General features: G+C 35.3%; 1 protein-coding gene across 1 annotated transcript in view; it reads left to right on the top strand.

Annotated features, from left to right (window-relative positions):
- LOC117180325 (sodium/potassium-transporting ATPase subunit beta-2-like) overlaps positions 1-14,436 on the top strand; it is a 248,329-nt gene that overhangs the window by 183,817 nt on the left and 50,076 nt on the right. Inside the window, exon 2 of the mRNA XM_033372763.1 lies at positions 7,853-8,113. Within this exon, the coding sequence (XP_033228654.1) occupies positions 7,853-8,113 (261 nt within the window). The remainder of the gene's footprint in view (positions 1-7,852; positions 8,114-14,436) is intronic.

Raw genomic sequence — 14,436 nt, 5'->3', positions numbered from 1 at the left:
AGTAGGAAGGCCTGCCGGAGTGCTGCCGGAGTTTGCAGGAGAAATTCGGCAAATCGGGGTAGTAAGCTACTGCAACTTCGGCCGGCAAAAAAATACCGACCGAAGTTTGCAGTAGGTCCTGCGAAGCTCCTGCGCGCAGTAGGTACTGCATCGCCGGAGTGTGCAGGAGGCCGGAGGGCAGGAAGCAGTAGGTATGCTACTGCTCGTCCCATCTCTACAATAAAGTGCTGATACTGGGCCAAGCATCGGCGCAAGATCAGCAAATATAAAAAGCCAATATAGGCTGCCAGCACTGGCTTAACATTGGGCCGATTTAAACAAAACATGGTTTGCCGTGGTAAAAGTGAAACTTGGCCCAGTGATGTGCCGTCACTGGGTCCGACTTTGGCTGATCCTCATAAAACATGGTTCCCTGTAATAAAATTGAGACTTGGCGCAGTGAAGTGTTGGCACTGGGCCAAGAATTGGCGAAGGATCGACAAATATAAAAAATCAATATAGGCTTCCAGCACTTGCTCAACATTGGGCCGATTTAAATAAAACATGGTTTGCCGTGGTAAAAGTGACACTTGGCCTAGCAATGTGCCGTTACTGGGCCAGACTTTGGCTGATCCTCATGAAACATGGTTTCCCGCACTAAAAGTGAAACTTGGCGCAGTAAAGTGTTGATATTGGGCCAAGCATCGCCGGAAGATCGGCAAATATAAAAAGCCAATATAGGCTGACAGCACTGGCTCAACATTGGGCCGATTAAAATGCCGATATTCGCACAATAACTTTAGCCGACCTTTGGCAGCCAAAATTGGACCAACACTGGGCCGTGTATTCATCTCCGATAATTCGCACATGGGAAGTTTTAACTTTAATCAAGAATGCTTTTGGTTCTTTCATTTATTCTTTTGGATTTTTAAAACTTAAAATAATGTTAAAAGGAAGCGGATAGGAAGAAAAAGTAAACGAAAAAGTGAATACAATGTACAACACTTTTGACTGTCAAAGATTCGTTTTTTGAATTAAAATTCTTTAATAGTATACGAGCACTTCAAAAGTAAAGTAGTAAATAATAAAATATTGAATTAATTGTCCAACTCAGAACGTAAAATTTTTCCAAATTTTCTTTATTCACCATTTGAATTTTGAAGCCTTTATACGATTGAAGAATTAAATGGATTAACATTTAACATTAAACAACAATTTAACAATTAACATTTAGAATCAGACCTAACGAACGTTAAATCACTTTGCCACAGCCATTTTTCAAATATAATCCATTAAACAAAATTGAAATACCCAGTGTTTTTGAAAATGAAGCGAGACACCAAAAATATGAAGGCTACATTGTTCTTTGGAAAAATTGATACAAAAAAATCTCCTTCGTAATTTTCAATATTACTTCATTTTCTTCAAAAAATTGATTTCTTTACTTCACTATAAATTTTTTTTCTTGTTTCTTGTTCTCGATATAAGTATTTTCAGCAGAAAAGCTAGAAATATGCTCATCCTCAAATGTTTCTGAACACTTTAAACTTTATATCATTAGTCGATAAGATTTTTAAAATAAAAAAATATATCTTCAGATAATTCAACAAACATTTTGTCTGTTCTGATTTTGTTAATGAAACGAAGTGACAATAAACATTATTACGGGTAACTTTTTGTAACAATTTTTCCAACGAACCATTATGCTCTCATAATTTTTTTTCATATCTTGCTTCGTTTTCGAGAAAAACTGGTTATTTTAATATTTATAAATTAAAAATAGATTTTCTTCAAATACGGCTCCGGCGAAAGTTTTGTATTTTATAACAACAAAAAAATAAAAAATAGTGCACGCAGAAAAAAGAACCTTATATTTTATTGAAAACCAAGTTAAATCTACTGATCTTCCAAGTACGTATATGGACAACACGACAGTTCACTAAACGTTACAATTATAGGCAACTAAATATGACTATCATTGATGGTTACCAGTAGCTATTATCAAGTGTTGGTGACCTGCTGATCAGTAGATTTTATACATCCAGTGTCTATTCAGCACAGTTCCTGGATGCGGTAATTACGAATTATCTTGTCACTTTAACGGATAATATAAAGAGTTCTAACTTATGTTAACGGTATATAATATATTTTAGATAGCACTATAAACTGTGAAAAAGTATTGAGCATAAATAAATAAGCGCATGGTTAATTCTCATATATATTTTCGGATATACTCGTAACTAATCAATATTTGTAAGTTACAATGCTTATAATGCAATTAAGATTTAGCGTGCAATGGGCGGGATTCGAACGCATAAAGCTAAGCACGCAAGTCAATTGTCTTAACCACTACACTAATACACGAATTGTGATCTGTAAAATTATTTCGATCCATAGAAGTCAGCTGAAACAGTAAAGGCGCTTCCTCAGGCTTGAAAATCAGCTCATGCATTTACAAATGACAGGATTTTTTCCACACTTATGAATATTTTGATCTCATATTTTAACCACATAAGCTTAGTGGGTAAATACAATCCCTCAAAGTCCCACATTCAACCAAATAATTGAAATTTCAACCAAAAAGATGCTATGTTAACCAGGACGGTTTGTTTATTACAAAAAAGACTAATTTTAAAACAAATAGTGGAAGTTTCTATACTAATTTTTTTAATTGAGCTTTCAAGGTAAAACGCGTTTGAAAATTTTTCGAATACAAAATTTTCCATTTAAAAGTACATACTTTAAATTTCGAAAGTTTCTGTTTTTTATTTGTTAATATTAGACAATTGTCTCTAAGAAATGCTTGCGCTGTAACATAATTTTTATTACTTTCATAAAAATGAATAAAATAATTCATTTTTGATTAAAAAATGCATCTTCTTGGTTACGAAATTCTTTTTCGTTGAATATATTCATCTTTTTATTTGAAAATTCAACTATTTGGTTGAATGTTGAACTTTTGTTAAAATAAATACGGTTTTGTAAAGATTCATATTTTTGGCTTCAAAATATATAAAATTGGTTGGAAAAAAAATTGGGTAGCAAGTAAATTTAAACCTATTCATTAGAAAATTAAACTACTTGGTAGAAAACTAACTTTTTTATTAAAATTATATAATTTTCTGGTTGAAAATTCAACCATTTTGAAGATAATTCGCCTTTTTTCTTCATAGTTTTCACAATTTTGTTGAAAAAGTACATATTTTGGTGCACATTCGTATTTTTTAAAATGAAAATTAATCTTCTTTCCAAAGTTTTACTATTCCCTTTTCGATTGAAAATTTATCCTTTTTTTATTACAGAAACTTGCACTATTTGTTTCAAAATTGGTCTTTTTTGTAATAAACAAACCGTCTTGGTTAACATAGCATCTTTTTGGACAAATATTTAACTATTTGATTGAAGCTGAAAATTTTTTGTTGAAAGTTCATGTTTTGAGCTTCATTTCTTCATTTGATATTAATTAATCTCTTCGGTTAAAAATGTACACTGTAAAAAAAGATTTGTGTAAAATTACAAAGTTTCGGAATCATTGAAAATACCACACACTTCACTGTGTGATTTTACAAAAGTGTGTGAAATTACATCCTTTAGCGATGTAAATAAAAGGACCCTCGAACAGCAGTGCAATATTAAACACGCGATAAAAATAAAATTACACATTACGTCCCGTGTAGAAATAGCCCGGTTTGACCCGACCAGAAGAAGGTTTCTGGCCAGAATCTGACCGGGTCAAACCGGGATACTATTTTATTAATTACCTGGCCGGGGTCTGACCGAATTCCCACTGGGACCCAGTCGGGCCAAAAATTGTGCATAATAGAAGTATCATAACCTTAAAACCATCTTAAGAAATATCCACGAACGACTGCCGTAGGTGGGTCGTTTGTAAATATCTGACAGGCGAAAGATCAATTTTTTGTGTTTTAGGTGTTTTTTTTTATCCATTATGAAAGAAAAATTAAGCTAATTTTAATTATATGACTTCACACTTTTGGTTCTGCGGTTCCCAGACTTGCCGTGCCTGCGAAATCGTTGAACAAATTCTTTTTTATTTTCAAACATAGTTTCCCAGTGAAATTATACTTATTTTTTTGTGATAGATTTTTTCTTATTTTTAATGTATTTATATATTATCTTGAATAAGAAAAATACGTAATAAGAAGATAAATAACTTTTCCCGAACGAGGTTTTGAATTACGTTATCATGCTTGCACGTAATAACGATTCGGCGACTTCCGGAGTCTTTAATGCTAGAAACGCAGTCTGGAGCAAGCGGATCATTTATAAAAGTAAGCGAATTATATTGTTAATAAGTAAGTATTATTAATATTCTTTAATGTTAATGTTAAATCAATTTTCTAAACCGGTTTCATAGGTTAGTATGTCACGTGAAACCCCTAAAATTTATTTTATCTCTTGCAAAAAAACCTATGCAATCTAAGTTACGCTTAAGGTAAATTTGTTATGCAATTTAATTTTAATTTCTCACAATGCAATTTCTTACAGAAACTTAAGAATCATAACCTATATTTTAGTACTTACGATGAATCAATGTTTGTAGTTAATATATTTATTATTATGAATGTAGTTCTTAAATTAAAATTCCAACATCTTTTTACAGGTGGAAATAAGTGCGGACAAGGATTTTTATCTCTACCAGTTGCTAGAATATGTTCGCTGTGGTAAAAGGGCTCCAGTAAAATGCGATAGAGGAGTCCAGTCAAAAATCGGTCGGATTCCGATCGAGTTACCCTATTTGTATCCGGGATCCGATCGGGTAACCCGGCCGGGATCCGACCAGCGCCGCGTAACGAAAGCAACCAAAATCCGACCAGGTAGCCTAGCCAGATTCCGGATGCAAGCAGGGCAACCCTGCCGGAATCCGGCCCGCATCCGGTTATAATTTCTACACGGGGTCGTACAAACTTTACATTCATAAGGGAAAATTCAGTCGCAGCGTGTAAAAATACCATGCGTCGGTAAAATCACTTTCTTGTGATTGAAAATTACATCGAGATTTTTAATTTGACCAAAAAGCTTTAATTTTACCCTGGCGGAAACTGTAAGGTTTTTGATTTATAATTAATTAAAAATTTAGAATAATTAATCAAATAATTTGTGAATACAAAAGCGTCTATCGTTTTCGTTGTTTATCGATGCCGTTATTCTCTAATTTTGGAGAAATTGACACCTATGTTCAACTTTTTTGACAGCTTTCACACCAAAATAGGTCAAATTCTAGCTATTCCTATTTTTGCTTTTACATTTTCTGTAATTGGGACGGAAAAATGTGGTTATTCAAAACATAGATTTCATATTTTTGTTACAGGATATTTAAACATCAAAAAAATACCCATAGTATCTTATGTGTTTTAGGTAAGTGGTGACGTGTCCGGCTTGTGTTTCTTCAATCTCCATGAAATTCTATGCAAAGTTTGTGCTTCGAGTGTTTGAAACCTGTCGCCCTCCTAAATTTAATTTTATTCTTTCGCATAATGAATTTTACATTTTCGTGAGTAAAATTATCAGCCGAATTGGAATATCACAACAGACTCAATTGTAAAATTCATCGCTAGGTGCAACATTACAATTTTTTGTAAAGTTACTCCGATACACGAGGGTCCTTTTATTTACATCCACCAGAGATGTAAAATTCAATAGTTTTCTGGTGGGGGACTGACCAGGCTATGTTTGTTTTTAAGAGCCTAGCCGTGCGCTGGTCGGAGGCTCGGTAGGTAAAATTTATGTCAAAACCTCAGTCGGGGACTGCCTGGGCTCTGATCGGACAAATCTTACCATCGAATGCTCAGACGATAGCTGCCCGGGCGCTGATTGGCAATAATAAAATTGTTAAACTTTGTTTATAATTTAATTACTTTTTCTGATTTCATTAAGAAATAAATGGGTATACCCACATGGATGTTCTACGCGTGGAAAGATATTGGGTGAATATCTTTTTGACACCACAAATTTTATGGTTTCATAAGTTCAGACTTACAAACAATGCATTTTGTGACAAAAATTCGATGACGCTTTTTTGAAATTCGAACTGTTTTTGTTTTAAGAAAAAATTCTAAGTTTCATCTTTATGAAAAATTGCAAATATTCAGAAAAAAATTACATTTTATATTTAAAAAGGGAGAGCAGATAAGCCACGACCAACTACTGTAAATAACTCTACCCGTCCGGTACGTGACGAATACAAAGGAACATTATATTACCGTGGCACCTTTCTTAAAACGACCACTAAAAGGATCTTGAAAAGGATCCAAATCTCTCAAACTATGTCAGAGACTACTTTGTTTCAAATCGACTTTGTTTATAGACTCAAATGGGCCAAGCTATTTCGCTAAAGAAAACTCAGAGATTTCTTTCGGTAGGGATAGACTAATTTTCAAGCCTGAGGAAACACCTTAACAGTTACGCAACACAAAAACGTCCTGGTCCAATAAACTCCCAATTGTATGAGATTTGCGAACAAGTTATGCCATTCAAAATGTTGTTGTTTTTTATAAAACCCCTTCCTTGTTTATTGGAAATATGGTGTAATGTGAAGACTGTCACATAAATGTCAGAAAGGAATGTTTTTTAGGGGATGCAATCGATCGATTGCCGATTGCGCCGTGAATTCAGCCGGTGCTACGCGTGGATAGGTTGCATTGTAAAAGTGTTTATACCCTTTAGATTACCTGTTTTTTTCAACTAAAAATATAATATCTGCATTTTTCTTCCTAGTTTTTTGAATATAGCGTCTGCATTTTTCCACCTAATATGAATATAATATTATACTCTTCTTAAAAAAATGAAGTGAAATATTATAGAAATAACAATCATTTTTACAATTATTCTCTATTGAATTACTCTCTCGCTCACCCCACTTATTTATATTGCAGTCGAAAAGGGATAAACGACAGTCGCTCTTGGCGAGTGGCGGTTCTATGGTCACGGTAGGATTATCCAAAGTCTGAAGTATTTTTAAGTAATATAAGGAGTAGTCACAGTAATCACGAAGTAGTACCTTTAGCGGTCTTTGCAGTAGTCTCTTAGTCCCGTTAAGTAGATCGGCAGTAGTCGGCTATCTGACTCGTGGAATACTCAGTGCACAGCCCCTCGCCTTAAGTTCCGTAAAAGTTTAAAGTATTCAATTCAAAATATACAACTGTACTTTTCCAAAATATGATGAATTGTGACTCTTTTTAAAGTTATTTTTTAATTTAAAGCATTAAAAATCGTGAATTTAAAAAAGTAAAAACTAAAAAGTTAAAAACGCTATAGTTTTTCATTGAAAACGATTACAAAGAGGCATTTCATAAATACAAATTTGGAATGCAAGGCGTGAAAAAGGGGAATAGTTTAAGGTTAAAACGTAAAGAATTTGTGTTTAAAAATATAAATCTTTAATTATTCTTTGTTAAAAAATAAAGTCCTATCAATTTATCAAATTAAAGTTTAAAGAGTTCCAGTTTGAATAATTTGAAAGTGTTTTAATTTAGAAAAGTATTGATTGACAGCTCTTAAAATTAAATAAATAATCCAAAATACGAACAGCTCTGACGTTTACCATCAATCCGGAAGGTGCAACGCATCTTACTTCAATCCAATTAAGGCCAATTAGTCTGCAGATCATAATTGTCCTAGTGTTATCATCTGGGAGTGCCAGGCATAATCAGAATAACTGGAACATCGCTGATGCGATTAAGACAGCATATTTGACAGTAAACTATTTTAAAATGGGATTTAATATTTATCCATAATAAATTTTCTCACCTGTTTCCGCATTTTCTATTTGACATTGAATTGTACTGTTACTTTGAATTTTTTAACTTATAGACGATTACTCAAGCTTATTAAATATGTATGTTTCTTTCAGCCAAGATCCTGTTATTCTACATTCTTTTCTACGCTGTGCTGACGGGTTTCTTTGGTGCGATGTTGGCGGTTTTTTATCAAACTTTGGACCCACATCACCCTAAATGGCAACAAGAGAAGTCCCTAATTGGTAATAATCCCGGTCTTGGATTCAGACCCATGCCACCGGAGAGTAACGTTGAGAGCACATTGATCTGGTACAAAGCTACAGACCAGGGAAATTATGGCCACTGGGTAAAGGAACTGAACAAATTCCTTGCAGGTGAGAGACCATATTTAAAGTGGTAATTTTCTTGAAAATAATTGATAAGTATGTATTCTTCTAGCCTAGTAATAAAGGCCGATGTCTGAAGCCATACTAAAATACCGCTGGTACTATCCTGTTACTGACATGATACCATGCCAGTTGCTACCCAGTACAAAGTAAAAAAAGGATCAATTTTGTTGCAGAGCATTTTGGTCCAACGATCATTTGACTCTCGAGATCATATTGGTCTGTCCATTCAGATCAATTTGATCTTATTTTTTTATTCAATTGTCAGACTAAACAAAATGGCTGCCAGTTCTTGGCGCCAGTGTCATAACGACATAACCTAAAAATTGTATCTAACTGCACGTAAGTGACAATTACAATTAATAGGTGATATTTTCTAATATGAGATTTCATTATTTTTTCAATTACACTGCACGATTAGAAACCATAAAAATCTTGCATATGAGCTAAAGTACTCTAAGAACGTCAGCCATCTTGGTTTGTCTTTATATATGATTCCTAATCAGATCACTGTGATCTCAAAAGTCAATCATTCACTCCGGTCGATTTAAATGCTCTTGAATCCGGTATGATTTTTGTTGCATATCAAAATGATATTGATTTCGGTATCATTTTGAACACTTTTTTTTTACTGTCTGGTGTACCAGTACTGCGGCAGCACAGAATATGTTATCATAGGAGATTTTTAGTACTGCTGTATTCTTTTTTCTGTGTTATTCGTAAGAAAAATGGTGATATTTGAAAACTTCCTAACTCGAAAAAAAAATCTGTTGGTACCTTTTATGTACCCTTTGTTATTTATATTCTAAAAATAAAACTATAAGTTGGAGCGCGCCTAGGGCGTGCGACGGTTGAATCTCATGCTTTGCGCTCGATAATAGGTTACCTCGCGCTCGAACATAATTACACCTCGCGCTTCACGCTCGGATATTTATTCTTTGCACTGAGAATGCTTGAAAAAAACTTTATCAAAAAGATCTTTTTTTGATGGAAGTATTTATATGCGTCTTCATATTCTGAATTGTCTACATAATTAAGTATAGTCAAACATTAAGTTTCTCAAAGCTCTGTAGGCTTTGAGGTACACATTCTCATCGTGACATTCGCGCTGCGCGCTCGATTTCCGACAAACATTTGTAAACAGGTTTTGTTGGATTTTTCTTCTCGTAACTTTCGTCGTTTTTCCACATATTTTTTTTATTTACAGACGGACAGACAGACAGACGCCATCGTGACAACCTGATTTTCGGATTCAGGGGGTCTCGAAACGTGGAGATCCGTTGAAAAAGTGTGATGTGAAATTTCCGACAATTCTAATACTTTCTCAATCATAAATGATGAGAATATAAAAATACAACGCAACAAAAACGAGCGAATTTGGATACGCATCCTTGCAAATACTTATATTGAAAATAAAAATAATAATATAAGGTAAGAGAAAAGAAAAAGAAGCTGAATTTCAGATCATCGTTTTTTTCTTTCTTCTCTTTTGATTTACTTCTATGTTTTTTAATCATAAGCAAAAAATATTTTCACAAATGTATTAAAGTTTTAGTGGCTAACATCCTTAATGAGTTAACGTTTAACTGGCACTATGGGCAAAGAATGCCCCAAAAATTTTTGAGCTCCAATTAACACTACTAAATTGGATAAAATGGACCAAGTGTCATCTGACATAAATGAAACTAATAGATATAAAACCGATTAAACTTTTCTTTAAATATCTTAAAGTACATCAAATAATTTTTGTATGCAAAAATATTTAATACGATATTTAATACTCGTACTGGCTGCGAAAAGCACGTTTGAAAACTGGGCGTTACAAATACCTGTTGGCCCCTTTACGTAACAAAAAGGAGTTTTGCCAGTTAAGGGTAAATAAAAGTGAATTGTAATAGATTTTACACATATCATAACCCATGCTACAGGTCCGAAACGCTACTATGTACCATTGAAAATTCAAACTTTCTTTTTCAAAAAATATTTTATATATCCCAAAACAAAATTATATCCTTCGAAGACGTATGTCAAACGTTTCAGTTCAATATATTATTATATTATTATTAAATAAAGAGAATCTCTTGACCCACTCGCACTTCTGGAAATGTTACACTACCGACAGAAAGTTTGGGTACATTTCCTTTGGCAATTTAAAAGTTTATACTTTATTTCAAAGAAGAATATCTGTGCAGAAACTAAATTTACGACTTCGAGAGTAGAATAAATTGAAAGGTTAAAAAATTTCTCATCGAATCAGCCTTCGGTGAAATCACTTTGATGAACGAGTCAAAAAATATTTAGTTTGAAAGTGAAAACTTTTTTTGGATGAATGAACATTTTTAAACCTTGATTTCAACTCCTTGCCAAAGATAGAAAAGTGTTCCTAAAAATTTGAAAAAATCATAAAATCAAGAGTAAATCCTACTTTTAAAATTAAAATCAAGAGCGCGATGCAGTATTATGTAGTTGCGGCATATGTAGAAAAAATAGTTAGTCTATCAATAAAAATTTTTGATAAGTCAAAAGTCTAAGATTAGTCATTACTCTTCATTGGTTAGAAGATGCAACATCAGATTCTTTTATGTTTTATTGTATAATTGACTAATTGAATCTAAATTTAAACATTTTTGGGGTTTAGAAAAGAATTAAACTTAAAATTTTAAAATGTTGATTTTGCTTAAAAAACTTGTGAATTTGAAGTTATATCTATTTTGGACAAAAACCAAAATTTACATTACGAGCTACATTGAAACCCGGTGTATGATACGAAGTAACACTTATGAGTACACAACAATATTCTTTACTTGAAATTGATTGTGAAATTAATTGGATTAAAGGTGTTCGATGCCCTCAACTCGAATCAAAGAAAACCTTTTCAAATTCGGCAATTCAAATGTCTTTTGAATCGGCATTCGACGTCCTCAGATCGAATCTAATGAATTCCGATTCGAAGTGACTATGTATATATATATTTATTTCTCGCTGTGCCAGTATCGTGAAGGTTTGTTTCTTTGGATGTAAAAATACTCTTCTAGGTTTTTTCAGACTAAAATCAGAACTTTAAATGAGAATGCGTGTTATTTGTGTAGATATAAACAGAGACCAGGTGCGAATTTTCCATTGGGCCATAGTCGGGCCAACTTTCTCGGAGTTGGGCTAACTTTGCCAACCAGGCATTGGCCAACATACCGAAATGATAGCTATGGCCCAACTCTGTTTGCCGACTATTGACTACCATGGTTGGCCCAACCATGACTACTAGAAGTCGGCCCAACGGCGAAATTATAACTTTGAACCGACCATGTCAGCCGAATATTGGTACAATATCCATTACCAAAATCGGGCTAACTATGGCAATTACACGGAAAAAAATATCTATTAAATTTTATATAACTAATCTTATAGTAGAGAATACGATGGGTAGTTTAATAAATATAATACAATTGCTACACTGCTTATAATCGCACGCTATGAAAATTTTTATTCGCCTTGGGGTTCGAACCCTAAAAGTTTCGCATTCCTAATTCCTAACGCCTAAATCCTCTCGGCTAACCTAGCTGTAAGTATTACAAACAAAATTTGAAATATAACCGACAGCTGTGCATGGTCGTCTGCAAATTTCTGTGAACCATTCTATGAGAAATATTGCTACGCTCATAATAATATATGTAATAAGATTTCAGATTTTTAAAATATTCCAAATTATTATTGAATATTTTATTTGATTAAACAAGATTTTAAAAAAATCAATGTATATATATATATATATATATATAAATTTGTCATAAGGACAACCGCAGGATTTCGCCGGGAGCGAGTACTAATCTGGAAAATTTGCACCCGCTCCCAGTGAAATCACGATAAAATTTCAGCCACAACCACGACTCACAACCGTGAGATAGGTGGTTGTAGCCTGTAACGATATCAATAAGACGATCCAGCAAAAGCCTCGTGCACCCTAAGAACACGGAGCGACCCAAGGACTACCGCCTTCTGCATTTTTCCCGCAAGTGTTTTGGCATATTGTTGACATGCAGCGATGATTTTTAGGCCATTAGCGAGTGAAAGCTTAGTACCTCCAAGATAGCCGATGATAAGGACGTTTAGTCTAACAGAGTATTCCGGGTACAATCGTTGCAACTCCCCTATAGGGTCTCGATACCTCTCTTTCTTTTCATTCTCCTTGGCTATGATGTTTTTGTCAGCTGGTGCCGAAAAATCGATAACCGACATGGTTCGCGTCTCGAAGTCAAAAAGAACCATGTCAGGCCTCGAGTGAGCAACAGGCACAATTGTCGAGAATATAAAGTTTCAGTATATGCGGCACTTCCCATTCTCGACAATTGACTCGATTTTCCTAGAAGCCGTATTGTGCCGCTTAATGCCACATTGTGCCTTTGAGTGTACGTCGTTCCCGCGTGAGTTGGACAACTAGATAGTATGTGAGCTAAATGCTCGGAGTGTGCATGGCACGCCCTGTAGCTATCATCAGGAATGTCTTGGCTCAAAATGTGGCGATGGTATGTTAAGGTGGAAATGACACCGTCTTGGCATGCAAAAATGAAACCCTCCGTACCAGACTTCAATCCGGGTGATTTAAGGAAAGCAAACGCTAGCTCACAAGACATTGACTGATCCTTCACATTTATGTGGAAGATACCGTGCATCCTCTTGTCGAGGAGCTATTCACGAAAGTTTTTCTCTTGTGCTTTCTTAATCCAGGCTTTCAGGAGTGAGTAATCGAGATAGATAAGATTTGATGCATTTTGCTCACCCCTAATACTGAAGTCAAGTCCGAGTGTTTCAGAAGCCTCCTCTACTTCTTTGTTCCGAAGCTTTCCTTTGCCCACTTCTTTGTGATTCCTGACCATTTTAAGAAGAGGGTCTCTTTCGTTTGCAACTCTATGTGCTGCATCCAGAATAATCCTGTTGTGAAGACATTCAAGACTCAATATTCCGCGACCCCCTTGACGGCGTGAGATGTACAGTCGCGGAACGGAAGACTTAAGATGCATGATTTTGTTCATGTGCATAACCTTTCTTGTCCCGATATCAAGAGATCTTAGCTCGTTCTTCGTTCATGGAACTACTCCAAATGAATGGAGTAGTACCGGGACGGCAAGCATGTCCGTTGCAGATACTTTGTTCCTCGCCGACAGTTCGGAAGACCAAATCTGTCTCTGAAACGTGACCTTGTTAGTTGTCACACGATTTTTGTCAGATGAGATAGTAAATCTGGTTTTTCCAAAGCAGCATCAATCTCTCTATGCACCCAACTATTTGCGGATGAACCTTTAAGATTTCCAAAAGACAGATTATAAGTCTATAGGATGTAGAATCGAAAGCTTTCCGATAATCAATCCAGCCCATCGATAGGTCACGCTGGTAGAATGCTGCATCTTTACAGACACATCTATCGATGAGCAGGTTCTCCCGACATCCGGATACGCCTTTCTTTGAGCCTCGTTGTTCATACATTTCTTGCCACACAGGTTCAATTGCCCGAACAATCCTATCATTTCGGATAGCTGTGAATATCTTATAAAACGTGTGCAGACAAGTTGTTGGCCTGTAGTTCTTCGGGTCAGCTAAGTTGCCTATTTTCGGCAGGAGTATTGTGCGCCCTTCCACCAACCACTCTGGAATCGGATCTTCCGACTTCAAATATGAGGTGAAAATACGGGCCAAATGTTGATGGGCTGAAGAAAACTTCTTCCATCAGAAGGTTTTGATACAATCTGGTCCCGGTGCGGAATAGTTCTTCATCCCTCTTAATACTTTTTTTCACCTCCTCGGTAGTGATGGGTGGGCATTTTTTATCAGGTATAATGAGGGCAACACATAACTCCTTGAAGCTATTTATATTTTCTGAGTCTTCGTCCAGTCTATGCTGAACTTCATAGACTTCTCTCCAAAATACTTCGACCTCCTCTGGTTTGGGTGGGTGTTCGACAGTAAGTGGAGGGACTTGGAAGAGTCGAGATGAGTCAGAGAGAAACTGTTGATTTTCTCTGACCCATCTCTTCCTCCGCTCTAGACTTCTCTTTGCGTCAGATAGTATCCGTATTCTCTCAACAATATGCTGCCTGATGGTCAGCAGCTTTGACTTGTTACGTGTGTGATAACGGGTCCGGAGTTCGCGCGCGAACTTTCGAACCTTGGCGGTAAAATTCCTGCGAGATGTGATGTAGTCAATCACACATTGAATTTGGGACGCGTACTGTCTTGCCCAGCCTATCTTTATGGCAAGTTGATGCATTCGTCTTTTGGTCTTATGATCAGCCGTTGGTTTTGTTTTACGGTTCGCATCG

The sequence above is a fragment of the Belonocnema kinseyi genome, chromosome 9 (genome assembly GCF_010883055.1).
Source record: "Belonocnema kinseyi isolate 2016_QV_RU_SX_M_011 chromosome 9, B_treatae_v1, whole genome shotgun sequence".
Lineage (NCBI taxonomy): Eukaryota > Metazoa > Arthropoda > Insecta > Hymenoptera > Cynipidae > Belonocnema > Belonocnema kinseyi.
The sequence above is the reverse complement of the archived record's forward strand: the minus strand, read 5'-3'. Positions and strand labels throughout refer to the sequence as shown.